At 35.7% G+C, this 24,966-nt stretch overlaps 1 protein-coding gene across 2 annotated transcripts in view; it reads left to right on the forward strand.

The window, feature by feature from the left end:
- The first annotated feature begins 10,075 nt into the window (after nt 1-10,075).
- LOC306848339 (rap guanine nucleotide exchange factor 1-like) overlaps nt 10,076-24,966 on the forward strand; it is a 28,731-nt gene continuing 13,840 nt past the window's right edge. The window contains exons 1-10 of one of the 2 annotated variants that reach the window (XM_079382825.1): nt 10,076-10,354; nt 14,036-14,181; nt 14,297-14,475; nt 14,588-14,744; nt 14,892-14,980; nt 15,168-15,320; nt 20,445-20,565; nt 21,250-21,430; nt 21,559-21,942; nt 23,818-24,014. In XM_079382825.1, the coding sequence (XP_079238951.1) occupies nt 10,327-10,354; nt 14,036-14,181; nt 14,297-14,475; nt 14,588-14,744; nt 14,892-14,980; nt 15,168-15,320; nt 20,445-20,565; nt 21,250-21,430; nt 21,559-21,942; nt 23,818-24,014 (1,635 nt within the window). In that variant the 5' untranslated portion in view covers nt 10,076-10,326. The remainder of the gene's footprint in view (nt 10,355-14,035; nt 14,182-14,296; nt 14,476-14,587; nt 14,745-14,891; nt 14,981-15,167; nt 15,321-20,444; nt 20,566-21,249; nt 21,431-21,558; nt 21,943-23,817; nt 24,015-24,966) is intronic. The other variant, XM_079382824.1, reaches the window with a different exon arrangement.

The raw sequence follows: 24,966 nt of genomic DNA on the forward strand, positions 1-24,966 counted from the left end.
ACACAGAACAGAAAACAAGCTATTTGATGGGTTTTTGAAGAGTATATGTTTCTGTTGGGAGCTCTTTAAGATGTTCACAGATAATAACATTAGCAACTGGCGACTGCGTGACCTGTCATCCGTCTGCATATCATTTCCCAGCAAATGAAAATATCAGCCTTGTCTTGTTGTTCTTCTGAATATTTGTTTTATTAGATATATTCAAATTAAAGTCCTGAGGCCTATCTATTCAAAAGCAATGTATGCTCTCGGTACACTGCTCTTGTCCTTCTGCTGAAAATAAATGTCCCGTTGTTTGTTGATGGGACGGATTGCAATATTGAAATATCAGTCATGCGGTGTGTTTGGACTGATTCAAGGACATAGAGGTGGGCAGCTTATTGTTAATGTAAATAAATGCAAATATTAAAATGGGGCTTTGCGCCCATTATACGCCATTAGAGTGCTGTTTTATGTCCGTCGGGGGTTAATAATGTGAATTCCATTGATTTCTGGCTTTTAGAGAAGTGTTCACAGATTTTCTGTCTGTGGCGGGATTGTTGTGCTTGTTAATCCATTTGAGTCAGAGTGCGGTGTGTCTTGCTAGGTATAGGTCATTGCTAATGGGATGCTAATGAGAGCCTGCTAATCAATTTGTGCTTAATCAGCCAATCAATGTTTGCTGTAGCTGGCAAGCACACAGAGCGCCGGACGGCAGCAGTGCCGTGAGAAACTGCAAGACTTCTTGCCCCAGGCTTTAACTCAGTTTGTTACTTTCCTTCTCACTGATCCCGTTGCTTGAAGGAAGGATTTCAAGTGGTGTCTGTCTAATTTTACAAAGACAAAGAAACATAAATGGAAACTACATTGGTATTCTTATTCTAATAGTGGTCTCCCGCATGCAGTTTTGAATAATTTGATAGACTGCTTTTAAATGGATGAAATCATTTATCTACCCTCATGTCATTTTGAGAGACATTCTTTCTTCTGTGGACACAAAATAAATTATTTTGAAGAATGTTTTCCTTTCGGTTCCCATTGACTTCCCTTATATGGACAAAAATACAATGGAAACCAAAACTGTTTGGCTATAGACATTCTTCAAAATATCTAATTTTATTTTTGTAATGACATGAGGGTAAATGGTGACAGAATTTTCATTTTCGGGTGGATTATTATCTCTTTAAACCACATAAAGCATCATAATTTTTATGATTTTATTCAAGATTTTCATTCAAGTTGCTAAATGTTGTATATCTTGTTAATATATTGTTGTTTGCTTAAATATAATTCACAGCTATATCCCAGCCAACAGGCTGATGTTCTGGCATGATTCTCACGATTTAAGGGGAGGGACAAGATTCCTGCCAAGAACAAATAGTCTTTCAGTAACATTAATATAACATTCGTTGAAAGTTATCTCATCTTTAATAAAGTTCTTCAAAAGGTTAGCACAAAAATGTTTAGCTAAAAATGATCTCAAATCTCTAGCACAAACATGTCATTTATATATTTTTTATGGATCCTTGTTTGGAAATGTTTCAGTTGGACGTTCGTCCAACGTTTTTTAAACATTTTCCAATGTTTAACATTTTAAGGTTCCCATAATACTTGCAAAAAGTATAAAATGGTATGTTCCCTTAATGTTTGTACAACCAACAAACACTTTTAAAACATTCAAAAACAGATATTTTGTTATATGTTCAAAGAACATTTAGAAATGACATTATAACTTAATGTGAACATTGGCAAAACATTCTTAACACATATTTTTGTTGTTGGATGCTCTGATGCTCTTTTGAACTAGATGTAAAGTATCTACCACCATTAGCTATTATTGACCAATTGGCTCAAGTGATTTTGGTCTAAATAAAAGGGCTGTGGTTTTCAAATCACTAGTGCAATAAAATAAAGGGCAAAGAGTGAAGTGACATGTGGCCAAGTATGGTGACCCATATTCACACACACACACACACACACACCCAGAGTAGTGGGCAGCCAATGCTGCGTCACCCGGGGAGCAGTTGGGGGTTCGTTGCCTTGCTCAAGGGTATCACCTCAGTTGTGGTATTGAAGGAGCACTGGTCATTCACTCCCCCCACTTGAACCCGCGACCTTTGGGTTACAAGTCCGACTCTCTATCGATTAGCCCACGACTGCCCCCACAAAAATGTAAAAAGTGTAAGCTAATCTGCTACTTCAAGGTTTGATTCAGCATTGCACAAATATTTGCTGTGAAACAATATTGCAATTGCTTAGAAGCAAATGTCTTGTGTGCTACTGCATTATGTGCACATTATGTGTGCTACTGATGCTTTATCTAAATATTTTTCATTCTTTTGTGTCTGCAGAGAATTGTGGGATATGTAGTGTTGTCACACAAGATGGCTAAGTGAGTTATATTTTTGGCATATAAACTAAATTGTATATTCACATTTGAAGTCTTTTAAATATCAATATCACTTTTCTTTCACAACAATTCTTTATTTGCACACCCCTAATTCAGAAAAGGAGGCCTAAAGATAATCCACTGCTAATTATGACTATGCTGGTGTCCATCCGCTTGACAAGACTTGAAGGAAGCATTTAACCTCGGTTTGTGACTTGTAACTTTCTTTTGACCTCCAGGCTGTAGTTTACAATTCATTTTCCCAGAGTTCCTCATCATTTTTTTTTTTGTAATACATCAGTCTGTACTTCCATTCAACCTCATCAGACATGTTGATCGATTCTAGGTGAAACATAAATCCTTGTTTTAAAAACTCTCAGAAAAATGATGTAATCCACTCCATTTTCCACAGAGCTCTCGTGGCTGAAAGCACATTTCCTTGAAATGCAAGAACCCACACGCACACAAAACAAGAACTAATCCCTGACCTGACAGGCAGGAGAGGAAAAGCTATGAATTAATCTAAGAGAAAGATCACAAATAAAATCAGCCTGGTGGTGACCGCTCACTGGCAGGCAACTGTTTCCCATATGTCTCTCTTCCTTTGACGAAACGGAATGAAATTGTAGAGCGCTATTGAATGTAATCATACATTTGTTAAAGAGTGTGAGAGAGGCAGTCACATCCCATAACAGACTAATCTATATCCCTTAAACGCTGCCCGGCTGTCAAGAAAAGGAGGAAATGGGGCCGTTTAGGAAGTTGTGCTGAGTCAAGAGTTTTCCTCCATAAAAGAGCCACGCTGAAGAACTGACAGCGATGACCTCCACCTGTCACCTGTTATGACAACCAGAAACAGAGTGCTTCTTATTTTGCAATATTTTGGGTTAATGGTGACAATTTGTGTGTGTGTGTGTGTGTGTGTGTGTGTGTGTGTGTGTGTGTGTGTGTGTGTGTGTGGATTATCCATTTAAAGCACATAATATCATGTATTTTATTATTTAAAAATATTATGAGATTAAAAAATAAAAGTAGACAAACACTAGTTTTGAAGCGTGAATTGTTCAATTGATCAGATATACAAAAAAAAAAAAGGTAGAAAAAAATGAATTACAAAGAATCCGCATATACCACGTTGAATTAAACACAAAATTTTAAAATAGAAAGACTGACATAGCATTTTCTTTTTAAATATTTTCTGATCATCTTTGAAAAGTAATTTTTACAGTGTATGATGGAGAGGACACAACAAAAAGCCCTATGGAGAGTTTTTCCACAGAATGTGAGTTGTGTTATACAAACTGTGCCCACTCGACCAAAAGTGCTGCCTTATAATCTTACTCTTTAAAGGTGAAAATTTGTCAGTGTTCCTCTGCACTATGATTACAACATGTGCTCCGTCATATCCATACTGAACAGTGAGTATAGGGAGTGAAGCCAGCCCTGCAGAGACAGCATTCCGATGAAGGGGGAGTCATTACAAATTCTTTTTGATAGGAAATGTATTTGAATATCTTTCAAGCTGTCCCACTCACAACCCACACTTTTATTTTTTTGTATATTATTTAATCTTAAATTTGTCGTTGCGGGGTTTGATTTTGCAGTGTACAAAGAATTGACGCTAAACAAACATTTTCCAAAAAAGAAAAATTACCTCTTGGCCTCACATACATTGGAATGTCGTTATGATCTGAAAACAGCCGCCCACACCGTCTCCGACTGAGATTTTAAACTTCAGGACATGAAATGTGGGATTGTGGGTGTTTGGATTGAATCCCTGTCCATGTGTCTATTCTTGTCATTTTTAGCTCTGTTTTTTTGTAAAACACAATCAACTAAATGATGCCATCAAAGAAGCATTTAACACTACGAGTAAACACCTGAAAGTAATACAGTGTTCGCAAGGCTAGTGCATAAATTTGTGATATTTACATCACATGACTTCAGCCAAGCTGAAGTTTTTGCATTATTCTAAATCCAACTAGCTGCATAGATTTTGTGTATTGTATATCTTCCTTGAAGTTTACTACTGCTAATGGTCTGTCTGTACTTTAAATAAATAGAACCATTTAAAACGAATATTCATGATGTGTAATGAAGAAATATAAAATATATATATAAAAATTTAAATATAAAAACATCTGAAATGAATGTTTATTATGTGAAATGAATAAGTATAAATATAAAAAATATATATATATTAAAATATGAAACTAAAATATTAATATTTGCACTATTTTTGTCACTACCTCTACTTTACATAAATATAAACAACAAAATATGAAACTAAAATTAAATATCTGCACTATCTTTGCTATTACCTCTACTTGATATAAATATAAAAAATATTAACATATTATATAACAATATTTATGATGTGAAATTAAGAAGCATACTAAATTAAGTATATATAAATATTAATACAAAATCTGAAACTAAAATATAAATATCTGCACCATTTTTAGGATACTAATAATAAAGCAACTAATATAATAAACTGAATATGTTGCATTGACAAAAAGCAGGACGAAACCAAGAAATTCTGAAATGTGTCTTAGTTCAGGAAAAAAGGAAAGTAGAAGCACTAGAAGATTCTGTCACTAAGACAACTCCTTGTATGTGAAAGCATAGTTAGAATTAAAGCTCATTCTGATTCTGATGCTAATGGTTTCTAACTATGTATCACTATCACTTTTAGACATGCAGTAATTCAGAAAGAGAAAAGCAGCATATATAAATCAGTTTTACAAAGTGCTTCCATATTTAGTTCCATATTGACATGCAAACTGATTTTCAAGGGTTTCCGCTAGTTTTAAAAAGTCTTAATTTGCAATTCCACAGATTAAGACCTTGAAGGGATAGTTCAAGGTCCCAAAATTCTGTCATCACTTAACTTCAAGTTGTTTCAAGGCTGTATGAGTTTTTTCCTTCTGTTGAACACGAAATAAGATATTTTGAAGAATGTGGGTAACCAAACAGTTGTTGGTCCCCATTGACTTCCATATAAAAAATATAATGGAAGTCAATGGGGATCAGAAATAGGTAACCCTAATTTTAAAAATATTCAAAATATCTTCTCTTGTGTTCAGCAGAAGAAAGTTACAAAAATAAGGAATATCTTTATCAGTATTTTTGTCTTACAGTACAAATGCAAAATGCACATCTGAAGTCTTGTTTTTAAAAAAAAGTGAATTTATGCTTAAAACATGGTGGAAACAATGGAAAGCTTATTTATTCAGATTTCAGATTATGTATAAATCTCAATTTCAAAAAATTGACATTTAAGTTTTGTGGTCCAGGGTCAACATATCTGTCAATGGGATATGAAAATGTGTTTTCCCTTTTTCCGAGCCTATTGGGAGATATTAGATTTTTTTTCAATCATAAATTCACTTAAGTAATAAAAAATGAACACTTTTCATAAATCAAGACTTCTCACATCATTTTGGCATCTATCTTAATTTAAGAATTTGCCTTTGCACTGGAAAACAAGTTAAAATACAGAGGAAGAACATTACTGTTGTGCGGTGTGATCAGAAGGTACAGGAAAAGTTATTTCCATATTTTAATTAAGCTCCTTTTTTTTTAATGGAAATGGAAATTTGTTGGAAGTTGTATTTTCAAAATTTGCACTTAACTCAGTATGTTCCGTATTGTGTTCCCTTTGATTTGTTCCCTTTTTTGGTTTAAAAAAGGTCCTAAAAGTCTTAAATTTACCTTCATAATGCTTGCATAAACTGTGTTTTAAGATATTTAAGATCCCCTTCTCATGGGTAGCTTCCTGATCATGCGTCAACAACTGCATTAATTAAAAACGCACTGGAATTCCTCAATCCAAAAGGGTGTTTTTACATTCTCTCCAGGATTTGCGAGAAGGTACCTGATGGAAGCTGTAGAAAACAGGGGCAGAGAGAACGGGCTCTTCATTCATTTTCATCACCAATCAGCACACCGCCTCTTAAATAATGCATTGATCTCTGGGCTTGCTGTTAATTCCCCCGTTATCAAGATGTGCAAAGTGGACGTGGCAGCGCTTGATGGATGAGCGGTACAGGCCAGCTGTCTATTTGCTTTGACAGACATATTCCCACTGCACAGTGGAAGCACAGGCAACCTTTGAGTATGAACGTCTTATCTGTCTTTCAAAGTGGAGCAGAGGACAGTGGCTCATTAAACCACAAGCAGTGCTTTTCAAAAACAACTTACAAGTTATAATAGCAATTCACATTTAAAGCTCTTTCCTGGCAGATGCAAAGTTACTGAACTCTGAGCTTTAAGCAAAGGGGAGTGTACATATTCACTTATCTGTATAGACAGCTGTATTCTGTACCCAAGTGCCCACAAATGAGATGATACGACTGAGTGAGCATTATGGTTGAGACTAATGAATATCATTTCCTTGATGTATTTTTTTACTGAAATAGTATGCATACTTCCTATATAAAATGCAAAAAACGCTCACTGAGATTCTTCAGTCTGCAACCAATGAACACTTTTCTGTCCCATGAGGCCAAGAACTGAGACGTGTCAGATTCAAAGATAGAATAATGAAATATAAACTACCATTCAATAAGTTTGGGGTTGGTATGAATTTGAATTTTTTTTAAATGCTCACCAAGGCTGCATTTATTTGTTTAAAAACACAGTTAAACAATAATATTGTGAAATGTTATTACAATTTAAAATGACTGATTTCTATTGCAATATCTGAAGAGTTCATTTGCAAAAACATATAACTCCGTTTTAACAATTTTGTGCATTGTGCATTTCAATTAATCTCAGTCAAACTGCAGCTGGGTTATTTTGATTAGATTAAAAAAATACTAAAAAATACAGCTAACTAACACAATAAAAACATGATAACGTAATAAAAAACATGTTTTTTGAAAATGTTCTGAGTTATCTGTTTTTGCAATGTGTCTGTGTGTGTGTGTGTGTGTAATATATATATATATATATATTTTTTTTTTATTTTTTTATTGATGACAAAGCTGAATTATTGGTATTATTACTCCAGTCTTCAGTGTCACATGATCCTTCAGAAATCAATTTGCTGATTTGTTGCTTAAGAAACATTTCTTATTAGCAGCGCTGTTAAAGCTGCATTCTTGAGATATTCATTTAAATATATTTATTTTAGGAAACAATGTAAAAGTCTTTACTGTCACTTTTGATTAATTTAATGCATCTTTGCTAAATAAAAATATTAATTTCTTCCAACAAAAGACTCCAAATTGAATTGTAAAAAAAAAACGATCTGTGTGGCAGGCTACTATTTTAAAGTGTTATTTGGGGTTAAACTGTACTATTTAACAACATTAACCTTTTTTATTATTTATTTATTTATTTATTTTTGCGGGTTTTGCTAGTACGTCACGCGCCAGAGAACATATGGGTCAGTCATGCTTACAATTAATTTAGACAGCTATTAGCAATATATTTGCATAACGATGACCTGAGAGCTAACAGACTTGGACTAAAAACCACAAAACTTGATATTTCAGATCATCCCTACATGCCTAAACATGAAAGAAAGATAACTACACACATATACAGAGGCAAATTAAAACAACTGGTTCAGTGCCTCGTTTGATTACAGGTATGACATCAATATATTCATTTGTTCTTTTGTTTTGTGTATATATATCAGATTAAAGGACACTAGAATGTAGAAACGCTTCCATAACTTTGCATTCAATATTACTTTAATGTTCTGTGCACACAATATATTCTGATGCTGATGATGTCGATTGAAGAGACTCAGATGTGGTGAAGGGGCGTCCTCTGCTGGACACAGACTGAAGCTACAACTCAAATCTGGTTCTTTTTCTTCTTTCAGGTTATTGATTCACATTTGAGATTCTTACAACAATTATCAAACAGTTATCAGGAATTACATCTTCTAATATCTCAGCTGGTTTCTTAGACAGCAATTAGATTAGGAGGGAGATCAAATGGAGACTTTTGCTTAAGTCTCAGTGCTTCTCAAACTTTTTGCCATAGAAAATAAATAAATAAATACATTTAGAAATGATTAATAATAATAATAATGGGGGAATCAACAATAATAATAATAATAATAATGGGAGAAACCGTAAAATAAATAATTTCACAGGAGTTCTCAAGAGTTTCAGAAGAGAAGTCAAAACAGTTCAGATTTGTCCGTTTTTATAGCTCTGTATTCTGACTGGTCTGCATGTCAACAATTGACTTATTTGTGTCTACAATTTGAGGACTTTTATGAGCAACAAAATAACATCAAAAACACGTCCCTCAAGTCTCTTGTGCTATAAAAGAGCAACTTCTAACTATATTGTCTTCAGGCATTTCATCTTCACTTGTTTACTGTGAAAGGCATTGCCTTAATATGCTCATAATGATAATGCATACAAATGTATCTGTTTATTTGTAAATATCAGTGGTTGGTATTCCTTTCTAAAGCCCAGTAATACAAAAACATGACTTTTAAAGTCAATTATATTTTCCACATAATATATTATATTATATTATACTATATTAAATATTTTAATATAATGTAAAAATATAAATTCCTGGAAAAATTTGAACATTTTTGATATTGCTGGGCTTCAAAAGTGTAACACAGTAATAATATAGCCACAGCCATATCAACCTGCAGCCCAAGACTGGTTGCCCACTGAAGCTAAGCAGGGTTGAGCCTGGTCAGTACCTGGATGGGAGACCTCCGGTGAAAACTAGGTTGCTATTGGAAGAGGTGTTAGTGAGGCCAGCAGGGGGTGCTCACCCTGTGGTCTGTGTGGGTCCTAATGCCCCAGTATAGTGACGGGGACACTATACTGTCAAAAAGCACCACCTTTCAGATGAGACGTTAAACCGAGGTCCTGACTCTCTGTGGTCATTAAAAATCCCATGGCACTTCTCGTAAAGAGTAGGGGTGTAACCCCGGTGTCCTGGACAAATTCCCTCTACTGGCCCTTGTCTATCATGGCCTCATAATAATCCCCATCCACTTGATTAGCTCTATGACTCTCTCTCCTCTCCACCTGTAACTGGTGTGTGGTGAGCGCACTGGCTCCATAGTAGTGTGGCTGCCGTCGCATCATCCAAGTGGATGCTGCACACTGGTGGTGATTGAGGAGAGACCCCCCACATGATTGTAAAGCGCTTTGGGTGTACAGCAATACACAATAAAGCGCTATATAAATGCATCATTCATTCATTCAGTATCATTATACAGCATAACAGCAATGCAAGCAGAAATGTAAAGTTATATAATATAATATAATATAATATAATATATAACTTTCCATTTCAGCTTGCATTGTTTTACATTACTGTATAATGATACTGTGTGATGCTTCTGAAGCCCAGCAATATCAAAAATGTTCAGATTTTTCCAGGAAATTATATTTTTACATTATATTAAAATATACAATATAATTATATTATATTATATTTATATATATAATATATAATTATATTATCATATAATTATATATTTAATATAATATAATATAATTAATATAATATATAATTATAATATAATATAATATAATTAATATATTTAATATAATATAATATAATATAATATAATATAATATAATATAATATAATTAATATAATATAATATAATATAATATAATATAATATAATATAATATAATATAATATAATATCCACTTTTGCTTACATTGTCAATGTGTTATTTTCGCCGTTTGGGGGCGACAGTACTGCAGAAATCACGCGCTTCCACTCACCATCATCATCTACTGCTGGCCTGTCTGTGTGTCTGAGTGTGCGTGTATATGTGTGTGTGTGTGTGTGCGTGCGCGTGTGTGGATGGAGGAGGCAGAGCCAAACACACACACATACAGACCAGGACCACACCGACCGGTCTGTCTCCTTAAGATGCTGGAATAACGGCGAGAAAGGAACATCTTTCGATTGTTAATCGTGACCAGCTCACTTACTGTCACCAAAATGTCTGGAAAAATAGACAGTAAGCAAGGTACGTGTTTGCATTTGTTTACATTTATTAATAATGTGAAGATGAACTTCAGTTAGCCGCGTTAGCATTAGCGTCAGACGAGGGTTCAAGGCCACTGACAGGATCAAAGCATCTTATCTTTATCTTATTTTTAATAACCAAACGCGCCATATAAATGCCTTAGATGATATATTCGGGTCTTTAAATACATTTATAAGAGGATTTGGTATTAATGTGTACATGAGTTTGTCTCAGACAGCTGTATTTGGGTGTGGACGACGCTGCTTATAGCGCTGTTGTTGACTTTAGCTAGCTGTCAGACTTCTCGTTTTCATCTATTTTGTCCTATATGCTGTTTATTTTAATATATAGTTTGCATTATGTGGCACCAGTTATCTATATAGAGTTTGTGTTACAGTTGTTTTTGTGCTGCTGTCTGGCCCTTTCTGGCCGTGTATTGTAATGGTCTGTTGTCCACAAAATGTACTATTATGTGTATTTAAACGTTACTCATTATCATTCAAATTAATAATCTGAACGGTTTATATGAGACATTTCCTCAAATATGTTGAATAAGTGCTCGTGTAGTTTAAATAAATGATATATAGATAGGTACAGTCGAATCTATAAGGGATGTACAAATATAGAGATATACTCTTTACCTGTTAACTTGAAGATTTCTACTCATGTTTTTGTGACTTTATGAAAGAAGTTACACTGACAAGTAACGACTACTGTCACTTCCTTTCTCTGAGGTTTTAGAGAAGTTTGAGTCATTTACTATAGATTAACAGTTCACCCAGAGCTTCAGACAGATAAACTAACGATTCGGATGTTATATATATATATGGCATGCACAATCTACTCTGAGATGCATTGAAATGAATGCATAATGCCATTGCATCATCTTATCATTAATTAATATATTTGCAGTTTGTGTTTTTTTATGTGTTTATGTTTTTTTGTGCAAGGGGAATACTTGTAACAAAATTTTAAAGCTGTAATTTAAATAAAGCTGTTTGGGCTCTCATTCTGACGGCACCCATTCACTGCAGTGAGCAAGTGATCTAATGCTAAATTTCTCCAGAGCTGTTCCAATGATAAAACAAAGTCATGTATATCTTGGATGGCCTTCGGATGAGCCATTTTCAGCAAATTTTCACTAATCCTTTAATAAGTTTTAAATCACTTGATTCATGTCAGGCTAGATTAGAGAGAGTGGTGCAAAAACTGTTCAGTGCAAGTTTTATGTTTTACTCTCCTGCACTCAGTCAGTGTATATGTGTGACTTTTTATGAATAAAGCTAAATGTCTGTTAACTACTCTGTGAGGTTGCCAGCATTGTCACTTCCTTTCTCTGAGGGTTCAGAGAAATTTGAATCACTTGTGGGTAACTTCTCGTCAGAAGTTGAGATGTTCATCTGTAAATGGCCTTGCGACGTAGATGCTGGTTTGCGTAGGAGGATGTTGGCCAGTGTCTTCTGCTTTCAGACATCTCTCTCAACCTGTTCTTCTTTTAGCTGGTAGAGGCGTTAGCATTATTTTAGTAACAAAAGAGTCAGAAACTGAAAAGAGAAGTTTCTTTACACTTTTCAAGTTTATCAGGTCATGCTGAGAACATTTTTACCTTCAGCTTTATTTGTTACTTTGCCATTTTTATGTTTTAAATATAGCCTAGAGCTGTTGTGAAATGCAGTGTTGCACAAATCTGATTGAGAGTGATAAAACACAAAGGATCAGTCAAAATCAATGCTAAATGCAGTACAAATTTCTTGTCTAAAGACAAGTTTTCGTTTAACAGACTATTTTAATGAAGCTTTCATGCATTGATGTTTTAAACCCAGACTCTGTATTTGGTTGTAGGTCATCTTGGTGGTGGAAACTTCAGGTTAAGATGTGGCCAGAGGTTGAGGATGGTTCTTGAAAGCGTGAAAGAGGGGAACAAAAAATGAGTGCAGAGTTTGTGGTCGACTACTTTGTTTCAGAAGAGGATATGCAAAAAAAAAAGAGGATATGAATTAGTAGACTGCACTTCCCACTGCGTGAGGATCAAGAAACGGATGGAAAGATCATGTCCTCTGAGAACACATGCACACCTTATTAGTTTGCCGTGTTTTTATTAGTAGAGCGGTGCGTTTTCTTAGACAGTGTTTCAGGAAGTTGGCTCTCATGGCCAATTTAACCTGTTTAGATTAGCAGTCACATCAGTTACTGTGAGATAAGACAGATAAGACTTCCATCGTCCTGGGTAATTCCAGTCCTGCGCAATTTTAAATGCATTTACTTTCAGTAACCGTTGAATCTGATGTTGTCTTTTTTTTTTTTTTGTTAGAGGTTAGATTGCCAATAACAAATTTAAATGTACATTTACAATCTTTTTGTTCCAGGAAATCAGTCCTAAAATATAAACAATGACTCAGAATGTCCTTCCTGTTTAAACCAGCTGGTTCTAACTAGCTAATAATTACAAAATCATGTTTACGCATAAGATGTAAACTGAAACCCATAGATCATATCATTTTCACAACTTTCAAAACTGTAGACTGAGTGTTTTTTTCAGAACGATGGTTCGCTAGCCTAAACACTTAAGGCACACCCAAACTTTCAAAGCTAATATCCACATGAGTCAATCCTGACAAAACTCCATTAAACTCACTCTTTCTTTCTTTTTCTGTATCATATGATTTGAATGTTCACAGAGCGCCCTCGCAAACCCCGAGCACTTCATTCCTTTAATGTGTGTGAGGATAAATTGCCCCTAAATGGTTTTGTGGCCTGCACAATAGTGTCATCACCAGAATTCATTCCAGAGCGGCACGCTCCAAGAGAGCGATAAGTCCCACTGTGACCAATTCAGTTTGTAGTCGAAGAGGATATCACTGTACAACCTCAGAGAAGACATTTAAAATGATTTCTATTTAATAAATGCATTAACAATTTAATTAATATATTTGATAAATGCTGTTCATTAAACTTTATATTTATCAAAAAAATCCTGAAAACTAGTGTATCACCATTTCCACACAAAATACGAAGCAGCAAAATTGTTTTCAACATTGATAATAATCAGAAATGTTTCTTGAGTCAAATAAATTGTAATGATTTCTATAAGATCATGTGACACTGATATTAAAACTGACACAAAACTGGAGTAATGATGAAGAAAATTCTGCTTTGCATCACAGGAATAACATTATATTTTATAATATATTAAAATTGAAAACTTTTTTTTTTAATTCATAATAATTTTACAATATTGCTGGGGTTTTTTTTAAACTTTATTTTAATCAAATAAATTCAGCCTTGATGAGCAGAAGATATTTATTTCAGAATCATTAATTGTAATGCTGGTACTTTAATAATAATAATAACAATTCTACTATAATATTACTATAATATATTATAGTACTTTATTATATTATGTTGTATATTATATATTATATTATATTATATTGTTATCATGATTATTAAGTGCTGTTTTAAATTTTTACAGGACAATAGTATGTATTACAGTATAAGATATCTTTTAATGTGCTAATATATATATTTTTAATAAGTGCTGGGAGCTTGGCTTGGAGCGTGGTCAGATTTTCCTTCTTTTTTGTCTCTAGCTGATCACATGCCTGATATATATAAATATATATATATATACACACACAGCTAATTCACCTCATAATAATGTTTGTTTTTGTCTTCCTTCAGAATCCCAGCGTTCCCACTTGACATCATTTACAATGAAACTAAAGGACAAATTCCACTCTCCCAAAATCAAGCGGACACCTTCAAACAAAAAGTCCAAACCACCACCAGAACAACCTGTGAAGTCCCCGGAGAAGACCGTGACCAAGGTAGTAAATGATGTTAGCTTGAAAACATGGGCAATCTGAAGGCAAATAAGCACATTGTTATCTTTGAACGTATTGAAGACACTGGTTTTAGTGACTTTCTTTTTACCACATTTAGAGTCTGAATCGATTAGAGGAGCATGAGAAAGAAGTGGTCAGCGCTTTGCGGTACTTCAAAACGATTATCGACAAGATGGCGGTGGACAAGAAGGTCTTGGAAATGCTTCCTGGTTCTGCTAGCAAAGTTCTAGAGGCCATTATGGGCTTGGTACAACTTGATGTCAAGATAATGAGCAGGTAAAATGTTTTTGAGCTTCTTGAGAGAATCAGTTTATAGTTCAGCTTTCAAACAACATGTTTTCTGCCTGAACCATATAAATATTTTATTTCCCCGTCCATCTGTCACCAGTTCAAAAGTGTCCTCCTGTCTCAGTCGACTCTATCAAAGTCTTGCAAACCTCATTCGCTGGTCGGACCAAGTGATGCTGGAGGGGGTGAATTTGGAAGATAAAGAAACAGTTACAACTGTCACCACTGTGATCAAAGCAGTGCTGGATGGTGTGAAGGTATTAATAGTCTATAGAACTCCGTCATGACTTGTCTTCTGTCTGACAGCTATTTTCTGCCCATATTCCAGCTGTATTTAGCCATGGGTTTTGTTCTTAGTTGATAGTGTTGTGTGTAAATCTGACTTTGCCTGTGGTTTCCTGTAGGAGCTGGTTAAAGTCGCCATTGAGAAACAGGAGCACCCCTCCCCTACAACACCTGTCAAAACCTTGCCTCCTGTCACCAGTCCACAACGGTAAATGGAAACCTTTTTGAAAAACAACATTATACCTTGAGAAATTCTTTAAAATTGAGCTGGGTGATGTTGAAAGCCACCTTCAAATTCAGTAAAAGTCACCAGCTGGGCTGTTGACCTATAATATAATGTTGTGTGTCAGCGCTGGAATGCTGTGTCATTCATTACTACCACTTTATTATGGCAGTGTTCCAGAGCCCCCTGTCGTTGAGTTGAAAGAAACCGTCTTGAATGATACCCCTACCCCAGCCGAGGTCACAGAGACCCCAAATAATGCCCCTGATGAGGAAATGGCCCCTCCTAAACCTCCTCTACCTGGACTCAAAGTGCCTGAACATTGGTATGAAAATGTCTAATTAAATCCTTATGGTGTTTATATATATATATATATATATATATATATAATAAATAATATAAAATAAAATATTTAAATACACAAAGTGTTAAGTCCCTCCATAAGTATTGGAACAGTAAAGACAAAATTGCTCTAGTCAAGACATTTGCAAATATGATTAAAAGATGAATATGAGACAAAACTACAGAATGTCACATTTTATTATTAGCCGTTTCAACACATACATGTTTTACCAAATAAAAAGAACAGCACTTTTAGAGTTCAGCCCACTCATTGATGTATGCATAAGTATTGGGACAGTTGAACATAAGGCAGATATAAAAGATTAAAAGCTATTATTTAGTTGCAGATCCCTTGCACACAATCACAGCAGTGAGTCTGTGACCCATAGACATCACCAGACTCTTGGTCTCATCCTTTGAAAGGGAGTTTCTGCCTTTACTCTCCTCTTCAGCTGGTGAAATTCATGTTCAATCAGATTTAAATCTGGATGTTGACTTGGGCAATCTAAGACTTGCCATTTCTTTGCCCTTATAAACTCCTTGACTGAACTGGCAGGGTGTTTTAGGTCATTGTCCTGATGCAATGTGAAGCACTTCCCAATGAATCTGGTGGCATTTTCTTTAATATTGGTAGGCAAGATGGTTTTGTACCCTTCCAAATTCATTCTGCTACTGTCATCATACATTGTCATCAGTAAAGTTGAGAGGGCCTGTTCCAGAGACAGCCATGCATGCCCATGCCATGACACCACCTCCACCATGCTTTACAGATGAGTCTGTATGCTTGGGATCATTTGCAGTTCCCTTTTTTCTCCACATTTTTGCTTTCCCATCACTTAGATAAAGGTTCATCTTTGTCTCATCGGTCCATAAACACAGTTCCAAAACTCTTCTGGCTCACCTTTGTGCATTTTTGCAAACTCTAATCTTTGCCTTTCTATTTTTGGTGCTGGTCAGAGGTTTGCATCTTGCTGTGTAGCATCTGTAATTCTGTGTCAAAGTCTCCTGAGGACAGTAGATTGTCAGAGCATCACCCCAGCTTTCTGGAAGTTGTTGGTGATTTTACAGACACATCTTTTAGGATTCATTTTCACAGCTTTTATGATTTGTCTGTCATCAACTACTGTTGTTTTCTCAGCCGATCAGGTAGTTGTTGGTTGCTGGTGGTTTCCAAACTAATGATTTCTCCATGCCCTTTGTTTTTGCTATAGCTCTAATTGACTTCCTCTTTCTTTTAGCATCCAAATTGCTTGCTTTTTTTTCAGAGTTAGCTCCCTCATCTTCATCCTGGTTTGTGTGTGTCATCATCGATTGCAGGATTCAGAATACAAAAGTAATGGATATAACTGATACGACACATTCCCTGCTTTTAATATCTGAAGAATTAATGCAACAGGACACATACTTATGCTCACATCAGATAGAGGGATGAAACTCTAAAAGTGCTGAACTTCTTAGCTGGTATAACATTTATGTGTTGAATCACCCAATAATAAAATGTGACATTCTGTAGTCTTGTCTCATATTCATCTTTTAATCATATTTGTAAATGTCTTGACTCCACAGCCAACAGAGCAATTTTGTCTTTACTGTTCCAATACTTTTGGAGGGCACTGTATATATATATTAGGGGTGTAACGGTTCACACAATTCACGGTTCGGCTCGATATGACACAGTGGTGTCACGGTTCAGTACGTTTTCGTTTCGGGGGCGGGGTAATTGGTTACGTCGCAATGTTGGAAAGATTTCTGTTTTAAACCATGAAGTAAGCTAATGGATATCACACAAGTACGCATTTGCACACGTGCAAACTTTACTCAATATTTATGCCGGTGAACATCGTAATCTCAGTCAATTCACTATGCAGAAAGTGAAAGTAAAAACGGAATGATGGAGTAAGGACAGAGATTTCGGCATCTGATGCCGCTTATTCTCTCAGAGACGACGAGAGACGAATCTACTTCAGCATATGCTGATAACGATATAGGCTATAGCTGTTTTCATTTATTCCCTTAATATTTCTCTTGTACATAGTGAAAAAAAATGAGAAGAAACGTATTTTGTGTTAAACAGGTTGTATTGGAAAGTTGGTGCTTGAAATAAAAGCTTTTTATTTCATTGATTTTTATTGATGACTGCAGTGTTAATATATTAATTATAGGACTATAATTTGTTGTATAGCCTAATAGACCTGTTTTAAAAGACCTTTTTTAAAAACATTTTAATTGAGTTAATAGCTTAAACTTATCCTCACAGCTTGTCAGTTTTGTGGTAATTATTGCCGGGCAATAAATTACCACATTACCAATTAAATTAATTTAAATTTAATAATAAAAGTAACTTCATAATAATAATAATAATAGGTCTAGATATAATAAGAATGTAACAGGCCTACATTAATTGGAAATGCCAAATACTCTTAATATTGCCAATAATTTATGTTTTTGACAATATCTCTGGCATATATCGTCGATACAAGATCATCATATTTCGACGCACCCCAGCAAGGGGAGGTTATCACTGGGCAGACAGCACGTTGCCTGTTACGTCGTTTGGGCTGCCTTGTTGAGCGCAGTGGCACTGAGAACATTGTTTCATACACTTTAAGCTCTTTTATTTTCCAAACATAATAGGATTAGTCCAAGGAATCGTTTAGTTTGTAATGCGTCCCGAACGGTTCAATAAGAATACGCGTATCGTTACACCCCTAATATATATATATATATGTATGTATGTATTATTTATTTATTTATTTATTTATTTATTTTAAATTTTTTTTTTTTTTAAGTCTAAAACTGCTTTAAGATATATCCTACATTTTGGGGTTTAAAAATGGCAAACCCAATAGAAAAAGGATTTTTTTTTTTAAAAACTACTGAAAATGTCAGGCCCTGTTGTGTACTGTGCTCCTGGAAATTGCTGTTTATTTAGTCTTACAAGCTTTATGCGGTGAAACAAGTGAGTGTAAGGTGGTACAGTTTACAAGAGGAAATAGGAAGTATGCTGCGTTATCTTATCGTGCTATCTTATCTGGATAACATGCAGTAAACATTTAGAGATCACAGGTGTGATGTGGTTTGCAGCAACATGTCGTGTATGTTTTAAGTGCTGGTCTTAGCTACAGATGATTGCACAGACCCATCTCGGTTTGTGGGAAGCCTAAAAGAAAAGGTGTGAAAGAGAGATATAAATAGTGGTATTCTTGAGAATTCAGGTCTTTGTAGGGTGCAACAGCGAAGGCTCAGCTTCCTCTAGCAGAGAGTCATTGACATATGGGCTGTTTTCTGAGAAATGAACTTCACAGTGTCAGCTCTCCACTGAAGACCGAAAGAGACAAAAAAGAGAGACAGAAACAGCAAGAAGGAATATTCTGATTCCAAGTCTAGACAGGAGAGGATTAGGTTGTGCCGCTGGCATAAAAGAGAGTTCGCTTTGTACTCTGAATTATTTGCTGGCATTTCCATGTTGTTGGCGTGTTTCCAGCCTTCCAACAAGTCTGTCTCCAAAATATAAGCTTTTTGTTTGAGATTATTTTGATGCCAAGTTTAGCCTACCACCTGGTTTGTTCACTCAGCAACAAGTTTTTTGCTATATAATTTAAGCTTGTTATAGTGATAATTCACTCAAAAATGAAAATTTTGTAATCCTGTTATTATTTACTCACTAAACCCCTGTGACTTTCTTTCTGCTTTGGAACATGAAAGCAGGCGTTTTTAGCAAAATGTTCACACTGCTTTTTCCATTAATTTCATTGTTTATAATATCAATAAGAAGAACATGATTACTCACTGCTATTGATTGTTTACTTGAATAATTAATGGAAAATTTGGAAGCAGTGTTTACTTCATTGAGAAATCCTTGAATGCAACATGCCATTATTTTAATTTGTTAATTTTTATTTTAATATTGAGCAACTTAACTTGAATAATTTGCATAAACAATTGAGTGTGTTCCCTAGCATTTTCATTGCCACTGAATATTGCTGTATTGAAATTGGCATGATGTATTGTGAAATTACTCTGGTGTCGACTACTTGAATTTTGCTGATACTAACAACAAGTATTTGCACAGTCTATCAAGTATTTGACATTGAACAAGGCTGCAACATTTACCTGAACACTTGTTGTTAGAGCTGCTTTTCAAAATTGGAAATATTCACATTATAAGAATATAACCCGTTACCGTAAAGTCTAAAGTTGTGTTGTGGTGAAAAACCTCTCAACCACATTGTTCACACTGCTCACTCTGTCAAAGTGCATGATGTGACAATCCGACCATATGAAACTATATGTATTCAGCATGCTTCAGGCAACTTGCATTATACACTACTTTTTTTTTTTCTGCTGTTCACTTTTTTTAAAGCAATTTTTTTTAAAACTGCAAATTAAATCTCTGATGAAAGTTCTGCATGCTCAGTGCAACGCCCTGATTAATAATGAAATTTGTTGTTGTCTGTGTTGTTACAGCCCTAATATCCCAAATGCGCGATGAAGCACAGTTAGCTCACTGAAAAGGCATGTAGAGGCCTTCATGGCCAACAGTCTCTCGGCTCACAGCCGAAAATTTACATCAGTCAGACTGTTAAAATAAATGACCGTGTTAGGACTACGACAGATCCTCCAGGTGTTTTATAGTTTCGCTTCATAGCGAGAACCTTATTTAATCTCCAGTCGAGCCTCTCGTCTGGTGAAACAATTTAAGACTTCAAGAAAATCTGTCTGACCTGGTATGCTTAGACTGGTTATTCAAAAGTTAATTGGTATTTGTAAATGTCAGCCAGACATACTCCACATTCACTATGATTCAGTTCTTCTGCTAGTCGTTCTACTGTATTACTTCACCGTTAGCAGCTGTTTTGGGGCGACAGAGCAACAAATCAGACTGACTGAATGACTGATTTATGAAGTCGTGGTTTGTGGTTCCAGAGCTGGATTCCACTTTCGCTTTGCAAAAATGTTCCTGGTCAATTAGGATTGGTTGCAGATTTTCTTAACACAGAATTTGTCTGTTGGTTTCTTGGTTGACAGCTTGTATGAGATGAATTTACCTGTCAATATGACATCTCTTTGGATGCTAGTATTGGCTAAACAAACTCTCCCTTTGCAGTCCACCGGCTCTTCCCCCAAAGAAGCGTCAATCAGCACCGTCTCCCACAAGGATTGCCGTGGTTGCGCCAATGAGTCGTACCACAAGTGGATCAAGTCTTCCTATTGGTATCTGTCGACAGGTGAGATTTTGGTGTTCCCTTGATGCTCCAATCTGCAACCGAAGAGCCTAATGTGGGCCTTAAATGACAGTGTTGCGACTCACGAGACTTCTTCCCCTAAAACTGATCTTTTGTAACCTCTCAGAATGAATCTGAAGTTTAGTGCAATGAAAGGTTACTCAGTTTTCAGTAGCTAAGATGACGTTTAAAGATAGCCACAGATAGTTCATCCAAAAATAAATCATTTACTCATCCTAATGTCTGTTGTTGTCCATAAAATGAAAGTAATTTTGGTCCAAAACAACATTGCACTTCACTGACATTCATTATATAGATAAAAAATAAATAATAATAAAATCAGTCAATGGTTTATCAGTAAATACCAACCAACATTCAGTCCCAAACTAGCATATATATATGTATATGTATATATATATATATATATATATGTATGTATATGTATAGTATATATTTCTTTTTTTTTTACCATTATTTACTGATCCTAGTATAATCTGTGGAGCACAAAAAGGAATTTGGAAGGAGAGTTTAACTGTTTTTGTCCAGGAAATGAAAGTCCTGGGGTCCAAAGACCTTATTTTAAAAAGATTTTGAAACCGAAGAGAAAAAGTCTTACCAGTTTTGGTGAGTAAATATTTAATGTTTGATTTGTTTCTTGAGGTTAACTGTTCTTAATTTCATCTAAAGGAATATGAAGCAGATGCCTTACAGAGGCGTTTTTCAGGAGGCAGTCACTCCTATGGAGGGGAATCGCCACGACTGTCCCCATGTGGCAGCATCAACATATTGAGCAAGTCAGATGAACAGCTGTCATCTTTGGAGCAGGACAGCGGACAGTGTTCTCGTAACACCAGCTGTGAGACTCTAGGTGAGTGTTTAAATCATTGTTGAGAAAGCTATTTTGAAATGATAGCTTGTCCGACTACACAGCCCAAGAGTGGTTTAAATATATTGATGAGTTTTCTCTTCTCTGTTCTGTCCCCCTGCTTTACTCAGACACAGCGGAGAGCTACGACCCCGACTATGACTTCCTGCATCAGGACCTGTCTAGCATCGACCAGATCCCTCCCACACAAACAGGGGGTTGTCTGAGCCCACTCCCCGAGTCTCACAATGAATCATCCTCCTTCCCTGTTCAGCTTCAATCGATACCGCCCGCTCTCCCGAAGAAGGAACGACGACCCCCTCCGCCTCAGGTGGAACGACTGTACTCTCAATATGATAATGTTCCCGACGAGGACATGCAGACCCCACCATTCCCCCTATTTCCCTCAATGCCACCCTCGAACCCTGGAGAATTTATGGGACACTTTGGCCCTGCTGAGAACGCACAGATCCCTCAGAGCCCTCCACCCCTGCCAGAGAAGAAGAGTCGCCATAGTGAGTATGAGGAATTCAAATGTTGTGTAAGACACACTTGTCTAGTTAGATCTGACAATGTAGCGCTGTTGCACTTTGAGAAAATCGAGTTAAGACCCATTCACAACAAGAACTAATATAACTATATTAGTGTCCACATCAATGCATGATAATGTCGTTTTTTTTTTTTTTAAAGCAGTTTATTATAAGCAACTGCGCTGCCGTTTTGTTGTCTGTCGCTTTAAATGCTCAAGCTCTTTAAAGTAGGATAAATAAAGGTTTATTGTTCATCATCTGGAAAAATGAATTCTAAAAATGATTCCAACGTTTCTTACAGTTATGCTGTGGACTTCCCTATTGTCAAAGAATTAGAGTTAGTAAAACTTTATAGTTATCCTTCCCAATCACGTCCCCTCCTCTCTCCCATTTTGTTTCCTGCCAAATCTCTATATTGTCCTGTCCCAGTAAAGCCAAAAATGTCAAAAAATAGAAAGTTTTGTTTATGAAAAAAAAAAAAAGATTTTAGATTTTCTGAAGGTGCTGGGAAAAAATTAATAGTTAATAAAAAATGTAAAATTACCCTCAGTGAAAAAACTACAAATAGTAAAAGTAAAAAAGTTTAAAGTTGCCAGTATTTAAATATTAGAATTTTAGAATTTTAAGATCTTTTCATCCATATTGTGATATACATCGAAGTAAAGCGGATTATTGAAAAAATTAAGACATGTAGGGCGGGGGGACTTGGTTCTATCCATCGGATGTTGATTGAATGCAAACTTGCAGTTAAAGGGGTTTAACAAAATTATTGTAGAAGTCTGGCACTCACCACCAGAGAGAATTCATTTCATGTTAAGATCAAGGTATGACATTTTGATTTAAAATGATTAGTTTAAAAAAAAAAAGAATCATTCACAATAAGATCAATTACAGGCATTTAGAAAATAGGGTGAATTTTAATTCCATGCCGACTTTAAAAGCAGCATTTAATCTTCGAGCACTATGACCAAACAAGTAGTTCAAGCCCTGACTTTTCTGTTTGTCTTCAGACTAAGCTGTTTGCATAGTTCACTTAATTCCTTGTGTAATGTGTGCGAGATATGACGCAGTATGGCAAAGCCAGTTTTTCTCTGCAAAGCCCCTCGGTGTTGGGTAGGGGTTGGGAAACAGTGATGTCAGCTTCAGTGTGAGGTCAGATGGAATAATGCCTTTGTTGGAGAAATCTTTGACTGAATACAGTTCAAGGCCTCACCCAAGCCGGCAGGAAATGAGCTCTTGCTGAAAGACTCTTGTTTGGAGGGAGGGACGATTGAATCATGTCGTAATTTGCACATGAGCTGTGTGGCTTGATAGAAGACTTTATGTGAGGCCGCACAGAGGATGCTGAACTGTTTTTCTCTTTGAAATTTGATTAACTCAGAATTACAGAGCATTTCAAACATGTTCAATTTGTGAGAAGGGATAAATTAAAAAATATAGGCAAAGATGCTTTTGTCTCTCTGCATGCAGATTTGAAAAATAAATATAGATTCAATAAATATAAATATAGATGTAGATAAATTGTTTTTAATTAATTGTACAATATTGTTATATATAATTTAATTATTTAATATATTACAAATAACAATTTCTAGAAGTTTTATACTAATACATTTATGTGCCAGCTGTTTCATACAGATTCATTCTAGTTAGCAGAATATTGAAAATTCTAAGTATTCATTTGCACACAAAATGGGAATATGACCAAATTCTGCTTAATTTCATAAATAAACCAAACAAAATGCTAAATTCACACAGTCTCTTATAACCTTTACCCTCTCTATGCATGTGCTAGTGTTCACCACCTGTCTGCCTGTGTCTTGATTTAACCTATTTACTTTTTGCCCTGTTTTCCCACAGTTCTGAAGTACATGCAGTTTATGGAGGACTATTCTGAGCCGCTGCCTTCCGTTTTCTACCAGACGCCTCAGAGCGAAAGCATTTACGAGCAGCGCAATAGGAAGCGTTTTCAGGAAGTGTACGGTCTCAGCGACTCCTTCAGCAGCAGTGACGAGACACTCCCTCCGCCAGCGCTGCCACCCAAACAGAGACAACTGGTGAGAGCTAGATCACTGCTGTCAGTACTGCGCCCACACACGCTGTACACAGTGTGTTTTGTCTGTCTCATTCTCACCCTCCCTACATGTTGATGCAATGTTTTTCATCCTACTGAGAGTCACCATTAATCATAATGGTAGCGGTATTATATTTCCCGTAGAGTCAGATTATTGCTTATATTAAGTTGCTTGAAGCGAAGCATTCATTCTCTGTTGGGCTTACTGAAGTTCAAGTGTTGCCTTGGGCGAACAGTGTCATATTATACCAGTAAAAGTACGTCTTCATCTTACATCATCCGTTTTCTCATTGCGTGTTGTGTGAACATGTCTGATGTTTATTCAGCTAATGCCTATGAGAAACAGCTCAAATAAGAGTAAAATGTGGTAACATCCTTTAAATCTTGTGCTATTCGTAGATGTGTGTAGCACCTGCAACTCTGCATATTTTTTGTGGCATTCAAATGTTACAAACTAGCGACTGATGTTTATTTTTAAAAATGTTCTTGGTTATTTTTGTGACATTATAGAACAGAGACTTTTTGTGTGTGTGTGTGTGTGTGTGTGAGTGTGTGAGTGAGTGAGTGATTTTTCTAATGCAGTTTTACAAAGAGATGGGACATTTTACATGTAATAAATGATTAAATGCATGTAGGACCCAGAGGGAAGTCTGACAACCGTGAGAAAAAGGCAGCAAGACACTATCTAATTTGACATGTAAAGAGGTAGTTTACATAGAAGTCTTGAAGGCACAATGCAAGTGTTAGAAATATAGTTTGTTATATTATACTTATAGGTTTATAAGTGGGCACCAAGGGATAAAAATATATAAAATAGGAATATAATGCTATATATTTATATGGGGTTACTTTAAACTGGAAACAGGATCTAAATTGCTTTAAAAGCAACAAAAGCTGCCTTTTCAATGCTTTGCACTATTCTTGCTTTTGTCCTC

This window comes from Barbus barbus (assembly GCF_936440315.1).
Source record: "Barbus barbus genome assembly, chromosome: 28".
Taxonomy (NCBI): Eukaryota; Metazoa; Chordata; class Actinopteri; order Cypriniformes; family Cyprinidae; genus Barbus; species Barbus barbus.